At 40.0% G+C, this 22,818-nt stretch overlaps 2 protein-coding genes across 4 annotated transcripts in view; one reads left to right on the plus strand and one right to left on the minus strand.

Annotated features, from left to right (window-relative positions):
• macrod2 (mono-ADP ribosylhydrolase 2) overlaps positions 1 to 22,818 on the minus strand; it is a 539,507-nt gene that overhangs the window by 438,470 nt on the left and 78,219 nt on the right. The gene's annotated exons all lie outside the window — the stretch shown is intronic.
• Positions 753 to 10,665, plus strand: flrt3 (fibronectin leucine rich transmembrane 3). The gene is made up of 3 exons (XM_059565965.1): positions 753 to 1,060; positions 6,677 to 7,409; positions 8,381 to 10,665. Exon 3 carries the CDS (start codon positions 8,409 to 8,411, stop codon positions 10,356 to 10,358), a length of 1,950 nt encoding a protein of 649 aa, XP_059421948.1. The 5' UTR covers positions 753 to 1,060; positions 6,677 to 7,409; positions 8,381 to 8,408; the 3' UTR covers positions 10,359 to 10,665.

The following is a 22,818-nucleotide window of genomic DNA, read 5'->3' on the forward strand; positions in this document are numbered from 1 at the left end:
GAGGTTTAGCAAAAAATGACTCATATTTTAGGGTAAACTATCTGCTTAACAAATAGTGTAAGAGAACTGTATCTCCTGGCAAAGAGTTTAGGCAGAACACAATAACCGCTCATCCATACGGGTCTGCTGAGGTCAGGAACAGACTCCAGTGTACAAAAGTCTTCAAAAGTCTTCATTGGAGACAATGACACACACACACAATCTCTACCGCTGGTTTATGAGGGAGCAAATTCGCCATTTGGAGCCACTTTAATACTTAATAAGCATAATGAGGCTGAACATAACGCCTGACTTCCGAGCTTAAAAATTCATAATGTGCTGTGAAACTTAGATGCCATTGACAGCTCTCTCTCACAGGCACATACTCATATCACTAAAATAAAGAAGTCTCACTGTTCTGATTTAAATAAGCGCATACCAGTGCTGATAAACTGCTCTGCCTTTTCTCAGCATCTATAGCATTTAAATTCCATTACTTAATTTTTAGACACACACATAATGCTCATATAAATAAGGCTTCTGGTGGCCTTCAACACAAACACATGAAGTGCCCACTGAAGCTGCCTATTCAAGGCTGCTCAATTCTCATCCTTCTTTCTCTTGCTCCCCCTAGCGTTCACAGTAAATAAAGCATGATGGAAGTGGGAGAGAGAAAAAAGAGAGAGAGAGAGAGAGGGGGCAAGAAAGGGGAGGAAGCCACAAGCTCCGCCCCCCTGATGACATCAGTGCTGTGTTGAAGCAGAGCTGGAGGCAGATGTAACCTCACACTTGCAGTGAGCTCCAGGCAGCTTACCAGCTCTGCCGACTTCTCTATCTTGTCTCTTCTGAGCCACAGGAGTGTGTGTGTGTGTGTCTGTGTGTGTGTGTATGTGAACAAGTGTGTGTGGAAATAAAAACACACCCTGCTTTTCGCACTATTGCTGCTATTGAGCCTTTCTGACACTGGGCTCTTTTTGGGGATTGAAATCATCTTCCATCGTATTGGATTTATCCTACGGACTGACTTTATGCTTTGAGGATATTCTTTTTGATCTGCCTTTTTGAATTATTGCTTGGGCAGGTAAGTGTATTTTGTTTTGAGTTTCCCCTTTTTTTGGGGCTGTTTTTAACCCTTTCCCTTACGCATTTCAGCACTCGGAGGTGATTAAATACCTTCAAAACATGCATAGAGCAAATTTGCATCTATCCCTTACATCCCAAACACCCAAAAAGCTTCATGCAGTAGACTTTGCTTCTAAACTTTCAGATCCATTGGAAATTTGCAATGGGAAAAGGCATTTTATAGCGAATGTAGGCAGACCCTTAGGGATTCGAGGGAGATGTAATAGCAATTTGAAGTACAGTAGTCAAGAAATTTAGCAGTAGATAGCCCTTCATTTGCCAATTTAGCATTCAGGATGCATCTCCAAAATAATTTTAAAACAATAATTAGCTTTAAAAATAAAATTATGGGATTATTTAATAACCTTTATGCTGTTTCAAACCTTTCTCCTGATATGTAAGAGAGAAATGTTAAGGGTTTACACCCTCAGTCACCATTTAGATCCAGTGCATCTTTTTTTCTCCATATAATGAATGTGAATGGTGACTGAGGCTGTCAAACTTAACATCTAGTTATACAAAAGGATTTTGTAAAGTCATACAGGTTTGGAACAACTTGATAAGAATACGACCCATTTTAATATTTATTTCGGGTGAACTATCTCTTTAAGTCTTCATGCTGCTGCGCGCGAATAAACGCACTAAGAACGCTCAACTTTCATTTTATTATTACCATCAGCATTGTATATCAGTTAGACTGATATCCAGTCCTTAAATATCGAGTCCTGGTTTAGAAAAAAACGCAATGCAGCTTGTATTTTCACTGCGTGTAATCAACAGGAACGAATAAACTGAACGCACTGCGTCTTAAATCTGTTCTAGTTTGAGAGGCTTTAACGCAAACGCAACGAGCAGACGTCGATTCCAAATGAGGAAATATATATTAATAATGCCCAACCTGCGCTCTAGAAGTGTTAAGAAAGAGTGATTTGGAATAAAGAATGGGGGAATCGAGGATGCGACGCGTTACATTCCATGTACACTGCGCGCGAGGCGACAAAACTAGAACTCTCCCATTATCGAAACCGCTCGCAGAACAGATAGCTTCGTTGATTATGAGGATCGCGTTCTAATTTGGAATACTAACGAACACTCAAAAGACTACGAGATTGGCGCGCAATAAATGTGCGCCCTGTGCTTTTCCGTGAGAGAAGTGAGTGTGTGGCGCTCTAAAGAGATCTGAGGCAGTCAGCTGCTTCAGGATTTTCCCATCAAACGAATTGCCCTTCTTTTAAGTAGCCTTCCAAGTTATCTGAAAGAAAAGCTTTCATATCTGTTAGGCAGAAAATGTCAAAATTGAAATAATAGTTTTGTGTTGATAAAGAGCGAGGGACTGTAATGTAATGATAAAAGATAAAGCCTTCAGTCAGAGCTGATTAAATCAGAATATAAGACTGCTATAAAAGAAGATTCACATTAGACAACTATGCAAGAGACCTAAGTGAACAAGACCTCTTTTTGAATTCATAATGTACTGAGTACAAGTTGTTTTCCCTATAGCTTTGAGCTTCTTATGGGCAAATGTACTAAAAGATTGTGTATTCGGATAGGTTTGTTTCTTAGGATGATAATAGCTGAGAACCACAAATGGTCTGTTTTGACTTTGTAAGGACGGTGATAAAATTAACAAACCCATTGTTCTTTGTTGAATGTGTCAAAGCACTCTGTGGCAGTCTTTTTCACTTGCATAAACAATTTGTATCAGCAATTTACAAATACTACTCCTCTGTGCTTTAAAAAGACAAATACCAGTCTCCCTTTAGATAGTAATACACAGGAATAAAAATGAAGAAACTTTCTATATTTTTATTCAAATATCTAAGCATTCAGTGTATGTTTATTGGCAGCCAGGAGGACAGCACTCTTTGTTTCATGCCACGAATGAGGAGGCTAAACCCAGTGGTCCGTGGCATTCACTCAGTCAACATGAAATGGTCATGTCTTTCAGGCCTACAGAAAAAAATCTGTCACCCTTTTGTGGCGAGGACAAAAACAAATAGTTCTCATAGAATTCTCGTGTCGGCAGCCAACCTCTGACCTCGGTAAGGCTGTTCTTCAAAACTACATTCGAAAAAACAAGCCTAGAAATTAATTTCCTGAAAATTATATTTTTATATATATATATATATATATATTTTAAATAAACTGTCTGATGTCAAGTTTAGCTTTATTACAGATGCAATTTACTCCTCTTTGGAGTGGAAACAGAAAAGTACAGTGCAGTAAATCAACCCAACCCTTTTTGCCCTTGTCTGGCGACTGCTGCCCCATGTACCCTAGGAGGGGGTACATATGTGGTAATTAAAGCAACGGTTCGGCCTCCAAGTGTCTGTGTGTGTGTATCTGACAAACACAGGCCCGATACAGAAGCACCTACCACCCCCAAGTGGGGAAAACAGTGCAGCTGCCACAGACCACTTTCTTTTCAGTGCAGCACAAAAGAAAAAGACCCCCTGTCTCCCCTAGAATCCACTCTCACTGCCTGAACCCCAGCCAGAGACAAACCTGTGGATCATCTGCCCTAAAACCGAACCCAGAGGAGAGCTGCTAGGACAATAGCCGGCTCCTAAATTAACGTTAAAGCCGTGTCCAATCCCTTCTTCTCCTTTCCAAATATGTAGGCAGAAATGTTTCATCTCTCGGCCCACTAGGCTTGATTCGGCTTCATGGACATAAGATACATGACAAAGAGGCGCATTTAGTTCAAATCCCGCCTGGGGTTCAGAATCTATTATCTATTGAAAATAAGAAAGCTGTTTTTCATAATCATAGCCCAGGACCTACCAATGAAGAAGCAAATTTAATTTTATCCTAAATGTCTTCATTCATGCATGGGCACTGATCAGATGTGACAGCATTTTGGGGAGCTAATAGAAAACATCTCAAAACAGTGGAATGTTTGCCATCTTAAGCATTACCCTAATTTCTCTAAAAATGCAGAAAAACTCAAATAGAAGCATTGTCATAATAGAAAAGCTAAATATTTGGTTGTATTTAATATTCCAATTTTCAAATATATTAAGATTAAAAAAATATTTTCTCTGCACTTCTATGTTGCATAATCACAATAGAATATGATTTTATCCCCCTTAAATGCCTTTTTAACCCATTTCTCAGACACAACTCTAATGTTCTGAACTCAAGACACTAAACGAGCAAAAGGTAGGCTAGTTGTGGCTGTGGCCATTTTAACCAGGATGCTCGATTGAACATCACTTTGAGCAGAGCAATGGAGCAGAAGCAGGCCCGGCCATTAGAACAATCTCCTAACGGGAAATATGGCCTATTAGGACGATAGTGAGAGGTGCCCGTCACATTCAGTGGCCTTTTCTCGCTGGCTATGAGTATTGGGTGGGGCAGGGGGCTGGAAGGTTTAACAAAATGTGAAAAAGCTAATAATTCTAAGTGAGAGGAGTTCAGTAAAGCAGAAGAATGAAGGCCAGGGCCCTTATGCTTAACTTGTAATGAATAATGGGCCTCTGCCACTTCTGTGAAATCTGAGAAGCCAAGGGAAGACGAAGGAAAGGATAATGCAGCCAATCATCCAGCCAGATCAAGGTTTGCATGACCTATTGAGAGAGCTAGCATGACAAGCTTTTGGTGAAGCGTTTGAGGCAGAGGTTTGAGGTTTTCTTTTCTGTTTGACCTTTTCGGCCATAAAATAATACTGGTCCACATATATTTCCCAAGACACCTGTACTTTTATCAAGGTCTCCTGAGTAAGATCTCAGCTGAAATATCATGTAATACACAGCCATCTGTGAGTGAACCTTGATACTTTCAGTAAAGTATCTTGGCAGAAAAACCAAAGGGGCTTGCATTTCGCCAACTTGCTTTTGCCCGCTCCTGTGCCAGGAAGTGCTCTGCACATAATTTTGCAGTCTGGTATTTGTCAGACTTTTGGAAAAATGGCAAGTTACTTTACACACATAATTCTTCAAATCAATACATTTCCTCGGAACAGTTGGAAAATTGCATGCCGATTGCTAACCAACCATTCACCATTCCTGCAAGTACTTATTTTCCTCTTCAATTTATCTGGCAATCATGTAGCAAATCTTTCAAAATGTTTCAGAATTCGACAAAAAGGAAGCAACTTAGTCCATGTCAGCATATTGAAATCTCACCGTCAACCATCACCTGTCCTTAAAGTCGGGTCACAGCTGCTGTTTCCGAGCTCTTGGTGATCTACTAATACAAAAGCATGCAAATGGAGCACTTAGAAGGATGGGGTGTATTATTAGACAGTGCTGGCGAGACCTGTAATCAAGTTACAGGGCCTTCAATTCCCTAATCTCTCCTTGTCACTTTATACATGGTTTCAAAGTTGCCTGACATACTCCAGCGTGTTCTACAGCAAGGTTACCATCCACAGGTCAGCAGAAGGGTTTCAGGCAAGGGCACAAACTGTGGTGGTGGCTGTCAGTCGTAGAAATACATATTGTCAGTCTATGTTACAGGAAAGATGTACCGTGGGAAATTAGAGTATGGTAGGTGAAGCACGAACGAACTCCTTGGGGCCACCGGTGATGACTTGCATGAGGATCCCATTTGGGTATTCATGAGTCTGCGAGACATAAAAGCACATTCATCTCACATGTACATTTTTGAGCAGTGCAAGGGCGTTATGTTCAGGTGCTGTCGGGGCAGCCCGAGGGACCTTTGGTGGCTGCCTGACGCCTCAGCAGCAATATGCTTCACTATGACTCTTATTCTTACCTTCAACTTCGGCTTCCAGAGTGTCTCTGAAAGCACAGCTCGGTGGAGTACGTCTCCAGGCGGGAGGGCACGTTCTTCGGCCATTGTCACAGGGCCCAAACCGTGGTCGCTTTTCTTATGCAAAGGAATTCTTTTCACCATAGAGAACACTAGAGGGGGGGTGTTAGGGGTTAGTGGTAGACAGGGCAGCGAATGTGGTTAGCCTGGCAGCACCGGCTTAAGGCAAGGAAAAAGAAAGGTTTTTATAAAAATCTACACAACATCTCCACTAATCCAGGTTTCATAAACATTGTCCACTATCAAAAGACTGCAGCCCAGGGGCTTTTCTCTGTGGTCATTTACCCAGAGGCAAAGAAATCCCCCGATATACAGAAACCCAATAAGCTTAAGGGACTTTCAAGTTCCCATCTCAACCACACAACCTTCTTATTTTCCCTTCCTTCCATCTGATAAGTCTCAAATGCAGTGGAGCAATCTACAGGCCGTAACAATCCATAAAAATCCAATCCATTGTGGTGTACTTTTTATGTTAGGTGCAAACCTTGAAAAGAGAAGCTAAAAAGCTATCGGTTTACATCAATGTATTGTCGATGGTGAAGTGAAAGTGTTCTGTTTGAAGGACAGTGGCCAGTTGCAGCCGACTGCGTCGCTGTCTGACTCAATCTCAGCCTTGGCACTATCATCTCAGAATTAAATAAACACTGCCTAACAGCATATTATGCACAGTCAATAACTCATTCTCAACAAGCCCACATGCCTTTCCTGGCGTCATGACGTATTTAGATGTCATATGCTGTCAGTTATAAAAGAATTTGCTCTTATTGACTTCTTTTTCTTTTCTTTCTATCCCTGCCAGGAAGTTCAGCATGTGAAAAGGAGTGGGTGTCTGCACATCGGGCACAGGTTCGTGAAACTAGAGCCAGGAAGGCGGAGTGCTACAGCAGCACAGGAGATTCTGCTTTCGAGCCACGAGGCTGGATACTTTATTCATGCTCCTGCCAGGAGTGAGACTACAGGATTCGGGGCTGACTTTGGAGCCTGACTTCAGAACCGAACCGCCCTGGATTTAAGCCCACCATACTGCAGACGGACTGTGGTCTTTATGCCATGACCAGTCTGCTTCGGTAAAGAGACGGGAGCGACGGGAACCGTTCATTTCTCAAAGAGGACTCTGATTCGCACAAAAAAGTTTGATTAGGAATCGCAACTTAAAATAAAAGGATTCTTCTCTCTTTTTTATTCCCTTTCTTTTTGTTTTAGTCATTTTTTGTGATTAAATTCACTGAAATCGCATGCCTGCACTGGAGAAAGCTGCCTGAGGTCTGTCTGGAAGCAGAGCTGCTTGCTTTATAGGTTTATCTACCATGGCAAAGCCTTTGATTGCATGAACTGTGGACGCTGTGATACAAGACAGGAGGTCAGCGGGAAAAACAAGGATCAGTTCAACAAATACCAGCCTGGTCAGGATATAACCAAAGAGACCCATTGGACAAGACAGACAAATATCTCCTGAAAGAATAGAAAGGAGAGCTTAAAGCCTCATTGGATTTTGGGTGGCAGCAGAGGATTAACTGGCATTTCTAAATCAGGTATGACAAATATGGATGATCTTGCTGTTGTTAATTGACATTTATTATTATATAAATATGCATAGATAGAAGTAACGAGAAAAAATTTGAAATTCAAATAAACAGATCATTAAAGAATGTCTTTCATAGGCTACAGTAGTCTACTATATAATCAAAAATATGTAAAAGAAAAAAAACTTAATTGTTATATATGAAATACTTTTTTATATATGCAACATATGTTATATAGATACCTATATACCTAGATACCTATTATATAGATACTTATATAGAAACCTAAGAAATATGTATCTAGATAGATAGATAGCCTCCAACCTTTTGTAAATTATAACACCCGTAAATCATGCACAAAGAAAGAGCAAAAAGACAAGATCAGTTTTACAATATTCAATCAACAAGGCCTGACTGTGTTCTGCCACCAGTTTCAGCAATGAAATGCAGCCTTGAAATGCACTGCCTAACAGCAGAAATGTGTAAAACAACAAGAGCCTGCGATTACATTACACACAGAGAAAGATAAAACCTCTCACACATAGGCATCTCATTCATGGAAAGCTAGTGGGTTTAAGGATTTGTTATCTACATCCACAGCTGATTGGGAATATACTTCCACTTCAATTAGACTGAACCTCTCAGTCCTCCCTTTTTCTCTTATTTTTTCCTCTCCTCTAATCCCTTTTTTCTTTTTTCACTTCTTTGTATTGTTTTGATATAAAAACGATTTCAATCAAGATAAACACCCCAGGCAAGTTTCGCTACCATAGTTTTTTCATTTGTTCATGTCATTGGAAATGTTAATAGTCTCTTTTCATTAATTCAGTAGCAAAAATATTGTATTCTTTGTCTTAAATTGAATCATTTATAATGAACGAGGCACTGCAGGCACCGTACATAAAATAGCAATTAGAGCAGGACACTGCCTTTTCTTCAGATGGCATAAATTTGACTTTTCCCCTTCTTTTTTCTCCAAGGGCAACGACCGCAAGGAGGACATTAGCGATGGCAAGCAATTACAAGTCCTTCTTCGTCTTCTTCATCAGAGCCGGGCTTCTGCTTGGCTTGGCCAATCCATTGGTCACCTCAGCCTCCTGTCCCTCGCAGTGCCGGTGCGATGGGACTTTCATATACTGCAATGACCGGGATTTGACTTCCATCCCTTCAGGCATCCCAGAGGATGCTACAGTACTTTTTCTACAGAACAACCGCATCAAAAGCGCAGGGATCCCTACGGATCTACGACGGCTGAACAGTGTTGAAAAGATCTACCTGTACTGCAACAATCTGGACGAGTTCCCCACCAACTTGCCGCTGAATGTCAAGGAACTTCACTTGCAGGAGAACAATATTCGGACTATCACCCACGCGTCCCTGGCACAGATTCCCTTCATTGAGGAATTACACCTTGATGACAATTCCGTGTCAGCTGTCAGCATTGAAGAGGGTGCGTTCCGGGATAGCAACCATTTGAGGCTGCTCTTCCTGTCCCGCAACCACCTCAGCACCATACCTTCCGGCCTGCCAATGACTATTGAGGAGCTTCGTTTCGACGACAACCGAATCTCGTCCATCTCAGAGGCATCCCTGCAGGATCTTATAAACCTGAAGCGACTGGTTCTGGATGGCAACCTCCTGAAAAACAGGGCCATTGGGGAGATGGCCTTGGTGAATTTAGTCAACTTGACCGAGCTATCATTGGTACGGAACTCCCTGACTTCCCCACCCGCAAACCTGCCGGGCTCAAGCCTGGAGAAGCTAAATCTTCAAGACAACCACATCAATCACGTGCCAGCAGGTGCCTTTGCTTTTCTGCGACAGCTGTACCGTTTGGATCTGTCAGGCAACAACTTGAGCAGTCTACCCATGGGGGTATTTGACGACCTGGATAACCTTACCCAGCTGCTCTTGCGCAACAACCCCTGGTACTGCAACTGCAGGATGAAGTGGGTTCGTGACTGGCTGCGCAGTATTCCATCTAGGGTCAACGTGCGTGGCTTCATGTGCCAAGGTCCTGATAAGGTGAAAGGGATGGCCATCAAAGACCTATCCACAGAGCTGTTTGGCTGCTCAGACACCGAGATCCCAACCACATATGAGACCAGCACAGTCTCAAACACTTTGCCACCCTCTCGACCCCAGTGGCCCTCATATGTGACTAAAAGACCTGTTGTTAAGGGTCCAGAACTGGGAAGAAATTATCGTAGCACGACGCCGTCCAGTCGCAAGATCATCACGATAAGCGTCAAATCCAGTAGCGCAGAGACGGTGCACATATCTTGGAGAGTATCCCAGCCCATGACGGCCCTGAGGCTCAGTTGGCTAAAGCTGGGCCACAGTCCTGCTTTTGGATCCATAACAGAGACCATCGTCCAAGGGGAGAGAACAGAGTACCTGCTCACAGCTCTGGAGCCCGAATCCTCTTATCGGATATGCATGGTTCCCATGGAGACAAGTAATATTTACTTGTCAGACGAGACACCTGTTTGCATAGAGACAGAAACTAGTTCCCTTAAACCGTACAATCCCACCACAACCTTAAACAGAGAGCAGGAGAAAGAGCCTTACAAAAATTCCAATCTGCCTTTAGCTGCTATCATCGGAGGGGCGGTGGCTCTTCTGGCTATCATCATGTTGGCCCTGGTGTGCTGGTACGTTCACAGGAACGGTTCCTTATTTTCCAGGAACTGCACGTACAACAAAGGGCGGAGGCGGAAGGACGATTACGCCGAAGCTGGAACAAAGAAGGACAACTCCATCTTGGAGATTAGAGAGACCTCTTTTCAAATGATTCCCATAAATCACATGCCCGTTTCAAAGGAGGAGTTTGTGATACACACAATTTTTCCTCCTAATGGCTTAAGTCTTTACAAGAGCCCGCACAGTGAAAACAGTATCAACAACAGAAGCTACAGAGACAGTGGAATACCAGATTCAGATTACTCTCATTCATGATAGTGTGCGAGGATTACAAAGACGTTTTATTGCAAATGAGTGACTCGGAGACTGCTTGGTCTTTTGAAAAACACTGGATTGAAAAGACTGAGAAAGCATCGTTATGTACATTTGCCATATAATTTATATTTAAGGACGATTTATTAAAAGGAAAAAAGGTTCCGATTGCAGGCCATCACTGAGCTGTCGGTGTATGCTGCCTCAAACTGCAATTCTATATTTTAGATATTTGTAGTCATTTGTACTGTACTTCCTTTACTTATAGTTTTAAACCAATTAAAAAAAAAAACTTTGTGCTCTACTGAGATATGATGACTTGTCAACTGTGAAAGTGGGTTTTCATTGCCGTGTTGAACAATCAGATTTTAGAAAACCATGTAGTATAAGCACAGGTCAAAATTATCGCTATCTTGCTGTCAGTGGAAAAAATAAATACAACAAAAAACAAGGCTGTGAGAATATAGGGCATAGGTGATTGATCGAAGGAAATAAAGACAAGTGTTTTGTTAATTCTAAGGATGGCAGGCACAGTCTTACTCTGGTGTCACAGAAACCTAGTGGTTTCTTCAGGAAACCTGGTTTGCCCGTTTCAGAACATTGCCAGCTTTTACATCACAGCAACGTTTAAGAAGCAGATATCTATTACTTCCTCTCTGCCCTGGATGAGGCAGCAACACAGCACATAATCCTAATTCCTTTGCAAATGAAGCACACAGATCAAACGAAAGGTAACATTGCAGTCAAATCAAAGTGGATGGGCAAAAACACAATATAGAACTCAGTATCGCTTGTTCAGCAAAGGGAAACAGCATTTACCGTATCCCTCAGTACAGTTAACCACATCATGTAAACGTTGCCCTCCAAAAAGGAATATTGTGGGCAGAAAAAAATGGCAAGAAACACATTTGGGCTCTTTTCTATTTGGAATATAAAAGTGTCAACAATCTTTTTTTCATATAATTCTTATTTGTATTTTTGTGTTATCTAATTCAAGCCACTTTTAAGTTGCCACAGTTAAATTGTTCTTTACAAATGAAGACCAAAGTGCATTGAATGCCCTTTGGCCAGTCTTGTATGTGCCTTGATCCAATGCTTATTGTATTTAGCTTTTTCAAAAAAATAAATCAGTGACTTAACTTTTTTCATACACACTTGAATATGATAGGATATTGGTCATATTGCAAAATAAAAGTGGACTTTTAAAACCCCAACTTGATGGTCTCCTTTTCCCCAGTAGTATGATTTCTATTTATTTTTAATCCCTCTAAGCTTTGCATATAGCATTCTGGTTCTCAAAAGTGTTCATCTAAAGCATACAGAGGCTTCTTCCTAGTGCCACATTCGCTAGGGGTTCCAAGTGCTCTTTTGTGTGGTTAAGCCATGTGTGACTTATCTGATTGGCCCAAGTGGGAAATATCAGCAAGTATGGCATAGAAGGTAAATGAGGCCTTTGGAGAGATGCTGTGCTGGATTTTGATGTGTCTCCCAGCCACAGGGGGAGATGTACGTATATAATGACTATATAGCATTAGGTTGATGGCACAGCCCAAATCACAGTAGGGATCACACAGGTGGCTCACATGAGCACATGGGTATGTGTCTACATGGCATATATGTGGGGCACAAATGTGCACAGATGCATACACATACATGCACACGCCCTGATATATAATTACAGTTCAGGGAAGCCTCTAAAAACAGCAAGTCTGATCCAAACCTTAAGTATACTTTAACAGTCCCATGTACTAAATATACCACATCAGCTAGAAATTAAAGTAGACACCCTCTGTGAGCATACAGTTCAGCAAGGGTTCACATATGTGAATGCTGTTGATTTTTCTAACTTGCCTTGTCATTTATTCATGTGGTTTCCTGACTGACGGTATTAGCGAGTTTTAGATGCTGACTGATGGCCTTGCTAAGTTTCACTCACTGCCTTTCAAATCTGAAGACTTTTTGTAAGAATGTAAAATGCAGACATAATGGTTTTTAAAAGACATTTAAAATGTAATTAATTTCCAAAATACTGTATTACAGTATGTCTAATCCGATGTTTAATCAAGAATCAAAGAATTATTTATTATTTCTTCTCTCTCCCTTAAATCCTCAAAAAATGTTTCTCCATCTTTAACTTATATTCTCTTTGTAATACTCTTCTGAACATTAATACAATACTCACACCGGCTGTTGCAACTTACAAATCATTCATTCTGGAGATGAGATGTCGACTAGAACTGTAGGTATAAAGCAGCACCAAGCAAAAATGAGATCACAGCAGTTTTAATTATCAAAGCGCACAGGTGTGTGAGAGTGTTTGAGCATGCACATTCTCTTTATGGAAGTTCTGCATGCAGTAAATCAATCCAGTTTCCTAACACCATCAGAATTTTTTACAGATTGAGCAACGAGCAAAACAGCTTGAAATATTAATATTGTGTGCTGTATGGTGAAAGCAAATCAGTTGACAAGTGCGCACATCAATTTGTATTCTCCGGTTAGAATGACCTATTCTGAATCTGAACACTAACCTTAAGTACTGGGGGAGGGCGAGTTGAGCGGCTGCTACTTGGGGTGACCTGTGTTGACCCTTTTAACACAATAACCTCACGTCTGGGGTCTTTGTCAGCACATTGTTGGGGCTTACAGATGACCTCATTCGCCTTGGGAAAACCATTGATCAGATCTGATGTCCATGAAGCTGACGCACACTTGAAATTCTACCTTGAATAGGGCACTTCACTTTAGATAAAAAGATAAACGTCTTCAAAATACCTTAAACTATGGACATAATTAGGAAGAGTTTGACAATATCAGCCTAAATACTCAATAAGAAATTGGATGTTGAATGGCCATCTCATTTGCTGTGGACCTGTGGTCAAATAAAAGGCATGGCTGATCGGGGTCAGATAAAGCAGGTGAAACAAGGGTCACAAGCCTAAAAAGGTGAAAAATTACTGGACAATCTGAATGTTTGACCTCCTTTTTCAGCAATTAGTAGACATTTTTCATCTTTTTAGACACCTGGCCCTTTTTTAAGCAAATGGTACACATTTTTCCTTTTTGAAGACCTTTGACCCCCTTTTTTAACAACTGGTGAACATTTTTCATCTTTTCAACTTTTGACCGTATTGTAAAGCAACTGATAAACATTTTTCATCTTTTTTGGACTTTTGACCTCCTGTTTCAAAGCAAAGGAACAGTAGAGATCAGGTCAGGCATTGTTATCACAAACAATGACAGACCCTTAGCTCTTTAAAACAATGAATAGTGTGAAAAATAATGCAGCTGTTCTGTTTTTTGGATCATAAAACGTTTATAAGAGCAACTAAAATAAGATAATGAGAGTTGCTTTTGACAAGAAAGGCAATTACTGGCAAATGCTGAAGCCACATGTCATTCAATTATTTTTAGAGTTTAATTTACCAAAAGAGCCATAAGAGAGCTGACTTTAAAAGCACCATCTTATTCTGATCTCATTTTGTTTCACCTTGCAGGAAGATGTAGTCATCAACTCCTAACATATATATTCCCAAGTGTGTGATGTGTTTGCTCCCATTCTGCCTGGCCTCGCGTTCGCTGCAAAACCTTTTCCCACAGCTCAGCGCAAAATTTTCCAAAATAAAATAGCAAAAAAGTCTCCTAATGAGCCATTGGCTTTCTTTTCTTCTTCTGCACCCTGTATTCAAGACATCTTGCACATCAAAGCATAGACCCCTCATTGTATGCCTTTTAGAAACAAAAGAGAAACTGAGGTCAAAATGTCAGTCCTAGGGCACCAGTGTGTCCTCCCACATGGCTGGACTCTAGCCAAAGCATGTGTATGAATCCCATCAACACAGATGATACAAACTAAAGTATGTTTTCAGAACATGCAGAACTATGTGTGCACATTTGCTTGTACTTTCATTTGAAGAGCACCTATTTATCATCATAGATCACTATGACCTTTCAGTGTTTACATTTGTTCATACACTTTTCCTCCTTTCGGTCATGCGTGATGCAAACCTAAGAAGGACAGAACAGTTAAAAAAAAATGGATACATTGGAGATGCTGAAACCACAACATAACTTGAGCATGTCTTGAAGAGACAGCTGCGGTCTGGGCTTGGAGCCATGGCCACATGTGCTCTGCTGTCACCACGGTCATGTGGTGAAAAAAAAAGTAGGTGTCAAAGCAAATGTTAAAAGAACCAGAAGGCAGTGGCCAAAAAATAAAAGAAACCACAAAAAAATAAATTAAATAAAATAAAACTAATTTGAACTAATCTGAATATTCATGATCCTTTTTTTTAAGTTTCAAAAGAGCATTAGTAGAGAGATGTAAATGGACATTTTAATTGAAATTAGCCAAAGTAAACAGAAACTTAATTGAAACTGAATCTCAATCGGAAATCAAATTAAATCAGCAGCTTGCGAATCAGAATCAATTTGAATAAAAACATCCAGCCCTGTTATGTTTTTCTCATATTTTAAAACCTTCAGACCTGTCCTTAGCAGAAACATGGCCACAAGTCAACAAAAGCGATCCTTTAAGACACGTTACTACCAGATACAAAAAAACAATATGTCTCAGATGACCATTTCTGACAAGACCACCTGAGATGGATCTTAATATCAAGTCTAAATGGGGCCTATATTTCTTTTCTCGTCCTCAATGTACCTCTCAATCACTTTCTATCCATTTTCCTCCATAATTCTAAAGTTCTCAAACACAAGACTTAGTATTTCTCCTCATTATGACCAACGACCTGAAACTCTGAGGCTGCAACAACTACAATCTCCCATCATCTAAATGAATCCAATTTCTTGCTCGACAGCACACAGCGTGCATTCATCTATCTCCCCTTAAAATCATCTGACATTAATACAAGTTAACAAAGGCTCGTCTATTAAGGTGGCAACAGCGAGCGACACTTCGCCAGTGGAGCGGGTTGAATTATTGAACAGGGAAAATAACTTACAACTGCAGTGAAGTGGATTCCTACATCCAGCCAGCATCTGTTGATGCAATAACAAGCGACAACAACCAGTTCCTGCAGGCAAGTGCTGGCTATGATAATTTGATGTAGAGCATCATATGTTTTGAGAACGTCCATTTAATTGACTTTACTAGATGAGAGACATTAATTCCCCTCATCCATTAACTAGCTTAAATGATCTTTTAAAATGTGATATATCTTCCTGTGCCCTTTAGCAGATTTGTGAGGCCCATTCTCCGCCGCTGCATCGACCCACGGGGGTATTTGTCCAGAACGTCTGCTCTTGCTGGGAATAATCATTGCATTCCCCCGGAAAGGTCCTGTGTGGTACAATCGTCCTTTAGCCCTTCATGACGGCTGGGCTCAGAGGACCGTGTCGGGCCCAGCTTCGATCTGGTTAGCATTCCCGTTTGCGTGAGGGCCAAGGTTTAAATGTCAGTGGCGTAGCTGCATGCCGGTAAGGCGACCCGCCAGATATATGCAACTGACAGATGGTGAAGACATGCTGTAATGCCAACTGGTGCATTGGTGTTATGTATGCTGATTTGATGTAGCCTACTGATACGACCGAAAGAGGGAAATGCAATCAGATTATTTCGACACCAGTAAGGCTCAGTTTAAATGTCAATGTGTTATTGGAATTGAAATAGGAAAGAATTTTTGTTACACCAAAGTTGCAACAGTTCACTTTTTTGATTTAATTCTTCACTTAAAATCTACTTCCTGATGAAAGTAAAACACCTTCAGAGAGTCTGGCGACTGCCAGTGGGAGATTATCTGAAAGGGACCAATCAATAGGAGTTCTCTTTAGATTTTAAGAAAACTGGTGGATAGAAGACCTGCTAAAGGTCAAATAAAGCCATTGGGTCTCAATACTCAAGTGCTGATGATATCAGAAACTGTCAAGTTAGAGTACCTTCTTAAAGCTAATTAAAACCTCTACTGTTAGTTGGTCAGAAATATTTTACAGGATTGGCTTATTAAGGAAACAATCAAATGAACTTTAAGAGAGAAACCTATTATACAACTTCCAGCCTCAAATAAAAGTTCAGATGATGTGAGAAATTGTGAGCCTTTGCAGTTCTGTGGTGATCATACCAGCTGTAGTTGTGTCCGTGAAGTTCAGCTGCTGTGTCACCTGGTTTATTTAAAATTAGGTAAGGAACTTTGCACACGGTCAAAACTGTACCACAAAACTGCTGTACATAAAATTATTCAGCTGTTTATGGTCATCTCCAGGTCCAGACAGTTCCAGAAAATTGTATCTTTAATAGTAATCATAGTAATCATACTAAAATGCATTAAAGCATTACAATCGGTTATATTGGAAGACAAGTCAAAACATTTAATTTATTAATAACACTTTTTTTGTAAAGTTTAATTGGCTAATGCATTAGGTATGGACTTGCAATAAACTATCATAACTTACAGCATCCATTAATTTAGGTTACTGTAATTTGTAAATTTTTAATATTCCATGTTGCTTTAAAAAAAAGTTAATATGTGATATGACAATATTATTAGCATTATAATCAAACAAGAATAAACAAATTATTAGTACAAATTATTAGTATAAATAGTATACTAATAAATTAACAGTTTAATAAAATCTGTAAAATATTACGGTTATTGTTAGTTCATGATACCTAACGCACTAATGTTACTTCTTTAATGAATTCACCATTTTAAATGATTTCCATTTGAATTCTTGAAGTATCTGCTAAAAGGATTTTTAGGTGCATAGATTCCATGTGGGCTTTCTTGTGTCATATCTCATTTAGGGCACTAAACAAGTAGGGAACGCCACAGTCCTCCACTTAAAAGATGCATGGCGCACCTGAGTTCTGACTCGAGAACTTCTTAAGTGGAATGACTCAGTGCATTAAGAAAATGCTCCACCATTATGGAGCAAGAAAAGCATTTGTCATCACTAAACTGGACACTTACAAAGAAACCTTATTGCTCCAAATCCTGAAAAATATCACATAAATAAAAACTCTGAGTTTCATTTTAGAGTGCTTTTAGAAACAAAGAAACAGGTTCAGAGGGAAAAGTAAAGCCGGAGGAAAAAGTGCCATGTGGATTCTAAAGGGCCTATGACAGTATGACCTTCTGCAGGAACGGTGAGACTAACAACCCTTCCCTACAGGCCCTTCTTACACAACACTTCAGTCAGCATCAATGCCCTCACACTTAACTACAACACAGGCCTGTCTTTCCCTGTCTCTCTTTGGGGGCGATCTGGAAGGAGGTCTGGCTGCCTCCACTGCGTCCTGGACAATCAGTAGTGTCAGCAGGCTCTAAATACTGGCTGTCACCATTCATCTGAACATCGGCGGTGTCCCAACAACACCTCAAGGTCTCTGTATCACTGCCCATGCACTAAGTGAGGAGAGTTGGGTGCTGTGTGCTGAATTAGCTCGGAGTCTGCTAAAGGTCAATATGATGATTTGCAGTATGTTAACAGAACTCAAATAACTTAGGTAGACAAGATTATTTAATTATAAGCGTGTAGGCACCTGTTTTTACTGTATATTGTCTATCTGTATATTGTATATTATCTAACATTAAATTAATGTGAATAATTTATCAAAAAATTTTACTTCTGGAAGATTTTGTGTAATTGTCTTTAGATTATAATTACTGTACTTGCTTAGAATACACTGTGCTTTGAATGGGACAACACAGGACAACAATCAGCTGCTGATTTGCCAAAGTTTACAGACTTTGTGTGACACCAAATCTTTTAAAAGTGATCGATTTTAAGGTTGTTTGCATCAACATTTATTTTTCACAACGTTTAGCCAAGACTGTTTTACCATTAATTAATTAGGTTGCCACAGTTCACTTACCCCAAAAGGTCATGTGCATAAAGCTGATCGATTGTCTAACAGGGAGCTTCTTTTGACAAAAAGCACTCTTAGTTAATGGTTAGGCTTACCTGAAAAAGGTCATCCACCACTGACTGAAAAATGAAATCTAAAATGTCCCTTTTATGGACTCTTCTAGACAGGAAGAACATTTCAAATGATCAAATCAGTTCATAAGTGTATCTGAGATGCATACAAACAACAAACCAATTATTTCCTACCAAGCAATTCTTACATATTACAAGAACAAGGTTTATCTGCATGTTTGGGAAGTAAAATTATAGAAATTTCATTTTCAATTTCTCAAAAAAAAAATCTTGCAAAGGTACTGCAATCCAATGATCCACTAGAAGAGTCTGAGGAAATAAGCCGGTCTAATCCACGTCTCTCTGCTTCTTAAGACCTTCCTATGACTGCCTATCCCAGAGGACAAGCCTCCAAGTCAGGACAGTTCCTAAATGGACACACAGACGGCTTAAATGTGACAGATGACTGTTAACCGTGCCATTCTCATGGTCTGTCCATGCATTCTTTAACACACGCACAAACACTAGCTCAGAAGGCCACTGTTGAATGAACATGAGGAGATGACAGGAAACGAGGCGCCACTCGCTGGCAAAAAAAGAACTCCATTACAAATCTCTTTGGGAACATTTGGCCATGGACAAAGCCAGTGGCGTGCAATATTACTCTTTGATGTCGACAGTCAAATACTTTCTCTGGACCCTGGTGAAGACCAAGAACAGATCGCAGAACTAATAAAATGAAACACACACTGGCCATTGAGCCATAAAGATACCAATCATGATAAAAGCAAAATGATTAGTGATTTAATACAAAAAAGGACCGGTAATCTCTAAAGAGACATATTAATGACCATAAGGCCATTTCCGTCTATGGCATTAACCACCCCCCCACACTCACTCTCACATGAACAAAAGTTCTTGGACTCTACGAGCTGAACGGGTGCTGAGATAAAAGGCTGGACCTGATGAGATTCTGGATGCATTAAAAATGAGGTCAAAATGCTGATGATGTAATAAGACAAATGCCTAAGATTCTAGACATGAATCTTTCCACTGCCAACTTGCATTGTTACAATTATATTTCAAGTGTCATCCAGGCCTGTGAATAATAGAGATGCACCGCAGGCAATTCACACGGGAATGAGCTAAAAAGAGCAGGTGTCAAAAACACAATAAATAGACCACATTAGGAATACGCAATTATTAAAGTCTGATACAATGATAATTTGATAACCAACACAGATTTTGCCTGACTAAACTATAAACTAAACTAAAAAAAAGAAAATGCCCAAGTGAACATTATAATCTGCAGTATGAAAAGTGCAAATTATTTGCACTTATTATACATTTAACAGTGGTTAGATGACAAAATTAGTATAAAAGTAAAAAAAAAAAAAGGAAAAAGTGCAGATAACTATCCAATATTACCCATTACAAATAAATAAAAAAATACATAAAACATTATACATAATAATTTGTCTTTTCATTGTGTCATGGCTGCACAGAAAAATAATGAATGAATTATTCAAGTCAAAAGAATATCTCTTTCTCAAAACAAACAAACAAATAAGTTTTTAAAAATACACAAAAGGGTTTTGTTTTAATGGAATTACCATAAAAAAAGAACGCTGAAAACACTGTGCATTCATATGAAACATGAAAAATCTTGTCAGTGTGTGACATGGGTAGTTAGAGGTACTAGTGAAGGTTTTAAATGGCACAGTTGTAAATGAGTTCAGGAGCCTGACTTCATTTAGGGGCTGACAGCTGTGCTGATAAGAACAGGATTATGGAATGACAGGAAGTGGCACAGCGTTCAGTCTGCAACTCTCTCTCATCCTGCTCAAGAGAAAATCTTCTTCCTGAAGGAGGATATTTCTCTCTAGGGACACTGGGAGCTTAGACAGCCTTCAGTCATTATACTGTTGCATATATTTATCAAACATAAGGTCTACTGTATATATGTAAGATTTTTATGTGAACTATTCAATTCAATTCAAGTTTATCTGTATAGCGCTTTTCACAATACAAATCGTTGCAAAGAACTTTACAGCAACTATGACTATGGAGAAAAAAACTAATCAGTTATGCCTTGTTAAGGAGAGGAAGGCAAAACACATGAAAAACCTTAGTCTTACACTAAAAGAAAGAACAGAGCCTTGTTTCAATTAGTAAGCAACACCCACAACACCCTAGCAATGACATAAAAATGCCTTAGCAACCACACAGTGTTGGGGAAAGTTACATTTAAAAGTAATGCATTAAAATATTGTGTTATTCCCTAAAAAAAAGTAACTAATTACATTACTTCGTTACTTTTTATGGAAAGTAATGCATTACATTAGCGTTACTTCCATGTTACTTTTTAAATATGAGCAGGGCTTGATTGTTTTTAATTTAAGAAGTTCTAGCAAATGTAAACACCCTTTCACTTCAAAAAAGTGTAATGAATAAACCTCAGACTGAAGGAAAAGTTAATTCACATCTGTACAGTAGAACACACAAGAAGAAGGTTCAACACTCTTCAGCAATAAAACAAAAAACAATGAAGCACAACTGTTAGTTTATCTTAAGTAATTTTTTTTTATTAGTATGTTTGAACTGGATCATCAAAGGTCAGCAGCAAAGACACTGGTTAATAAAATGAGATTAGATACATTTGTGTTATTTTACATATTTAATTATTGCCGGTTTGTGTCATATTCTGAGTTTGCATTTCATTGTTTTAAATCATTTTGATGAATACAAAACCATTTTTTTCTTTTTCGAGTGGGATGAATTAATGCACATTCACATTTAGTTTAGAACTACAGTAACATCATGTTCACACTGCACACAGCAATACCCTGGTAAGCACTCGCAAAACCCTAGTATCACAACAGCAAGATTTGCACAGGCTAGCACCACTTAAAATTTTATTGGAGGAAAAAAAAAATATTTTCTTTTATGCTCACATTAGCATTTTTTCTCCCTTCCTCTTTTCTCAACGACTGAGAATATGAAAATAATACAAATTCTGTCTGGGGCTTGGAATGAAATTTGAACATTTCACCCAGATTTTTCTTTCCGTTGCTAATTATTTCCCTGCTCTAGTATGCAGACCTCTCATTTTAACACAAACTAAGATGAAGTTCTGCTCTCCTCAGTTTTGGAAAACTCTGCCGGGTAAACTGGCAGGCCCGTTCTTCATTTTCAATTAATAAGCCTTACTATTATTAGCAGGAAGGAAAACTGGCTTTGTATTAATGGCGGCAGCGTTGTAATGAAACATTAAATATCTGCTCACAAGATGAAGCTCTGAAATGTCAGTTGAAAATGGAAACGGCCGTGATTTGTGTGGAACAGGTTTTGAAGGCCCGCGTTTGATCAATGAGGTGATCCAGAACTTGAGTAAGGTTCTATAAATGTTTGCCTGAACTGCCTAAGGAGAGATGAGCGGGGTTACAAATCTAGTGTCAGTCTAACAATAGATCATTTAAATTTTTTTCCCCACCACAAAAAGACAAAGATCTTGTCCCGTGTCCCTTCCCTTCCTTGTTCATGTAAGGAAACATCTTCCAACTGATTTTATATGTTTCCTGTCTATGAGCACCATCCCTAAACCTCGAATTTCCTGTGAGGCTCCTCGACACAATGCTTTGTGTCCCTCCACCCAGCCGACCGCTTCTGGAGTGAGAGGTTAACGTGACGGGTGTCTATTTTGTCCTAGTCACCAGTGGCTGACAATGTTTCCAGGAGTTTGGTCATTAATCATGCCTTTCCTATGTGTGGAGACACGACAACAGTGGGGGACTGACGGGAGGTGGGTGGTGTCTAACGTGACACGGGCCGTCCCACCAAAGCCCTATTAACCTGTATGAAGAGGTCCGTCACGTTCATGCTTACTAGGTCACTAATCGAATTACGTCAAAAAAGGCGAGAGAACATAGGGCACCAAATTCATTTAACTATATTGTAAGGAGGCCAAGACCTCCACTGGGACCTCAGAAAACAGGGGTCCATCTTAAAAAAAAAAAAAGCATGATTATGTGTGGGCAGTCAGTAACTTTTTGTTGTGGACATTTGTGCCAAACGAAAAGAAAGCGCTATGCAAATTGATCTTGTAAATCTCGTTTCTAACTCCTGCACTTCTCCCTCCCTCCTCGCTCATTTTCATAAGCCAGATGGCCGTGGTTTTGGGCTAATTCACTTAGCCAAGCATAAGTAATTCCTCACATATATGCATGGCCAATCCATTATTAGACAACACACAAAAAGAGCAAACACGCAGTTCCATTCAAGGCGGATTCATCCATCTATCATCGGGGCCGGAGGTGGGGAAATAAGTCTCCCAGGTCAGCAGGCATCGTGCTTTGGCACACGGTCCGTCCTGCAGGGCCTCGGGGCCCTAGCTGGAGATCGGTTTAATTATCCCTCCGATGACAGAGAGGACGATGGCAGGTGAGTGGAGGCGGGGGAACACAGATGAGGGTGGAATGCCGAAGTGTCCAACTGGGTCCAACAGCCGCACAAAAGTGTGGGAGCCGAGGAGTGTTTTTAGATTCATGAGGGCAGCTCACGCTTGCATTTCTCCGCTGTCAAACAA

Source organism: Carassius carassius, chromosome 14 (assembly GCF_963082965.1).
Source record: "Carassius carassius chromosome 14, fCarCar2.1, whole genome shotgun sequence".
Classification (NCBI taxonomy): Eukaryota; Metazoa; Chordata; class Actinopteri; order Cypriniformes; family Cyprinidae; genus Carassius; species Carassius carassius.

What these genes read in the sequence shown, in the direction of transcription:
- flrt3 (XM_059565965.1), top strand. Translation starts at nt 8,409, where the DNA reads ATGGCAAGCAATTACAAGTCCTTCTTCGTCTTCTTCATCAGAGCCGGG.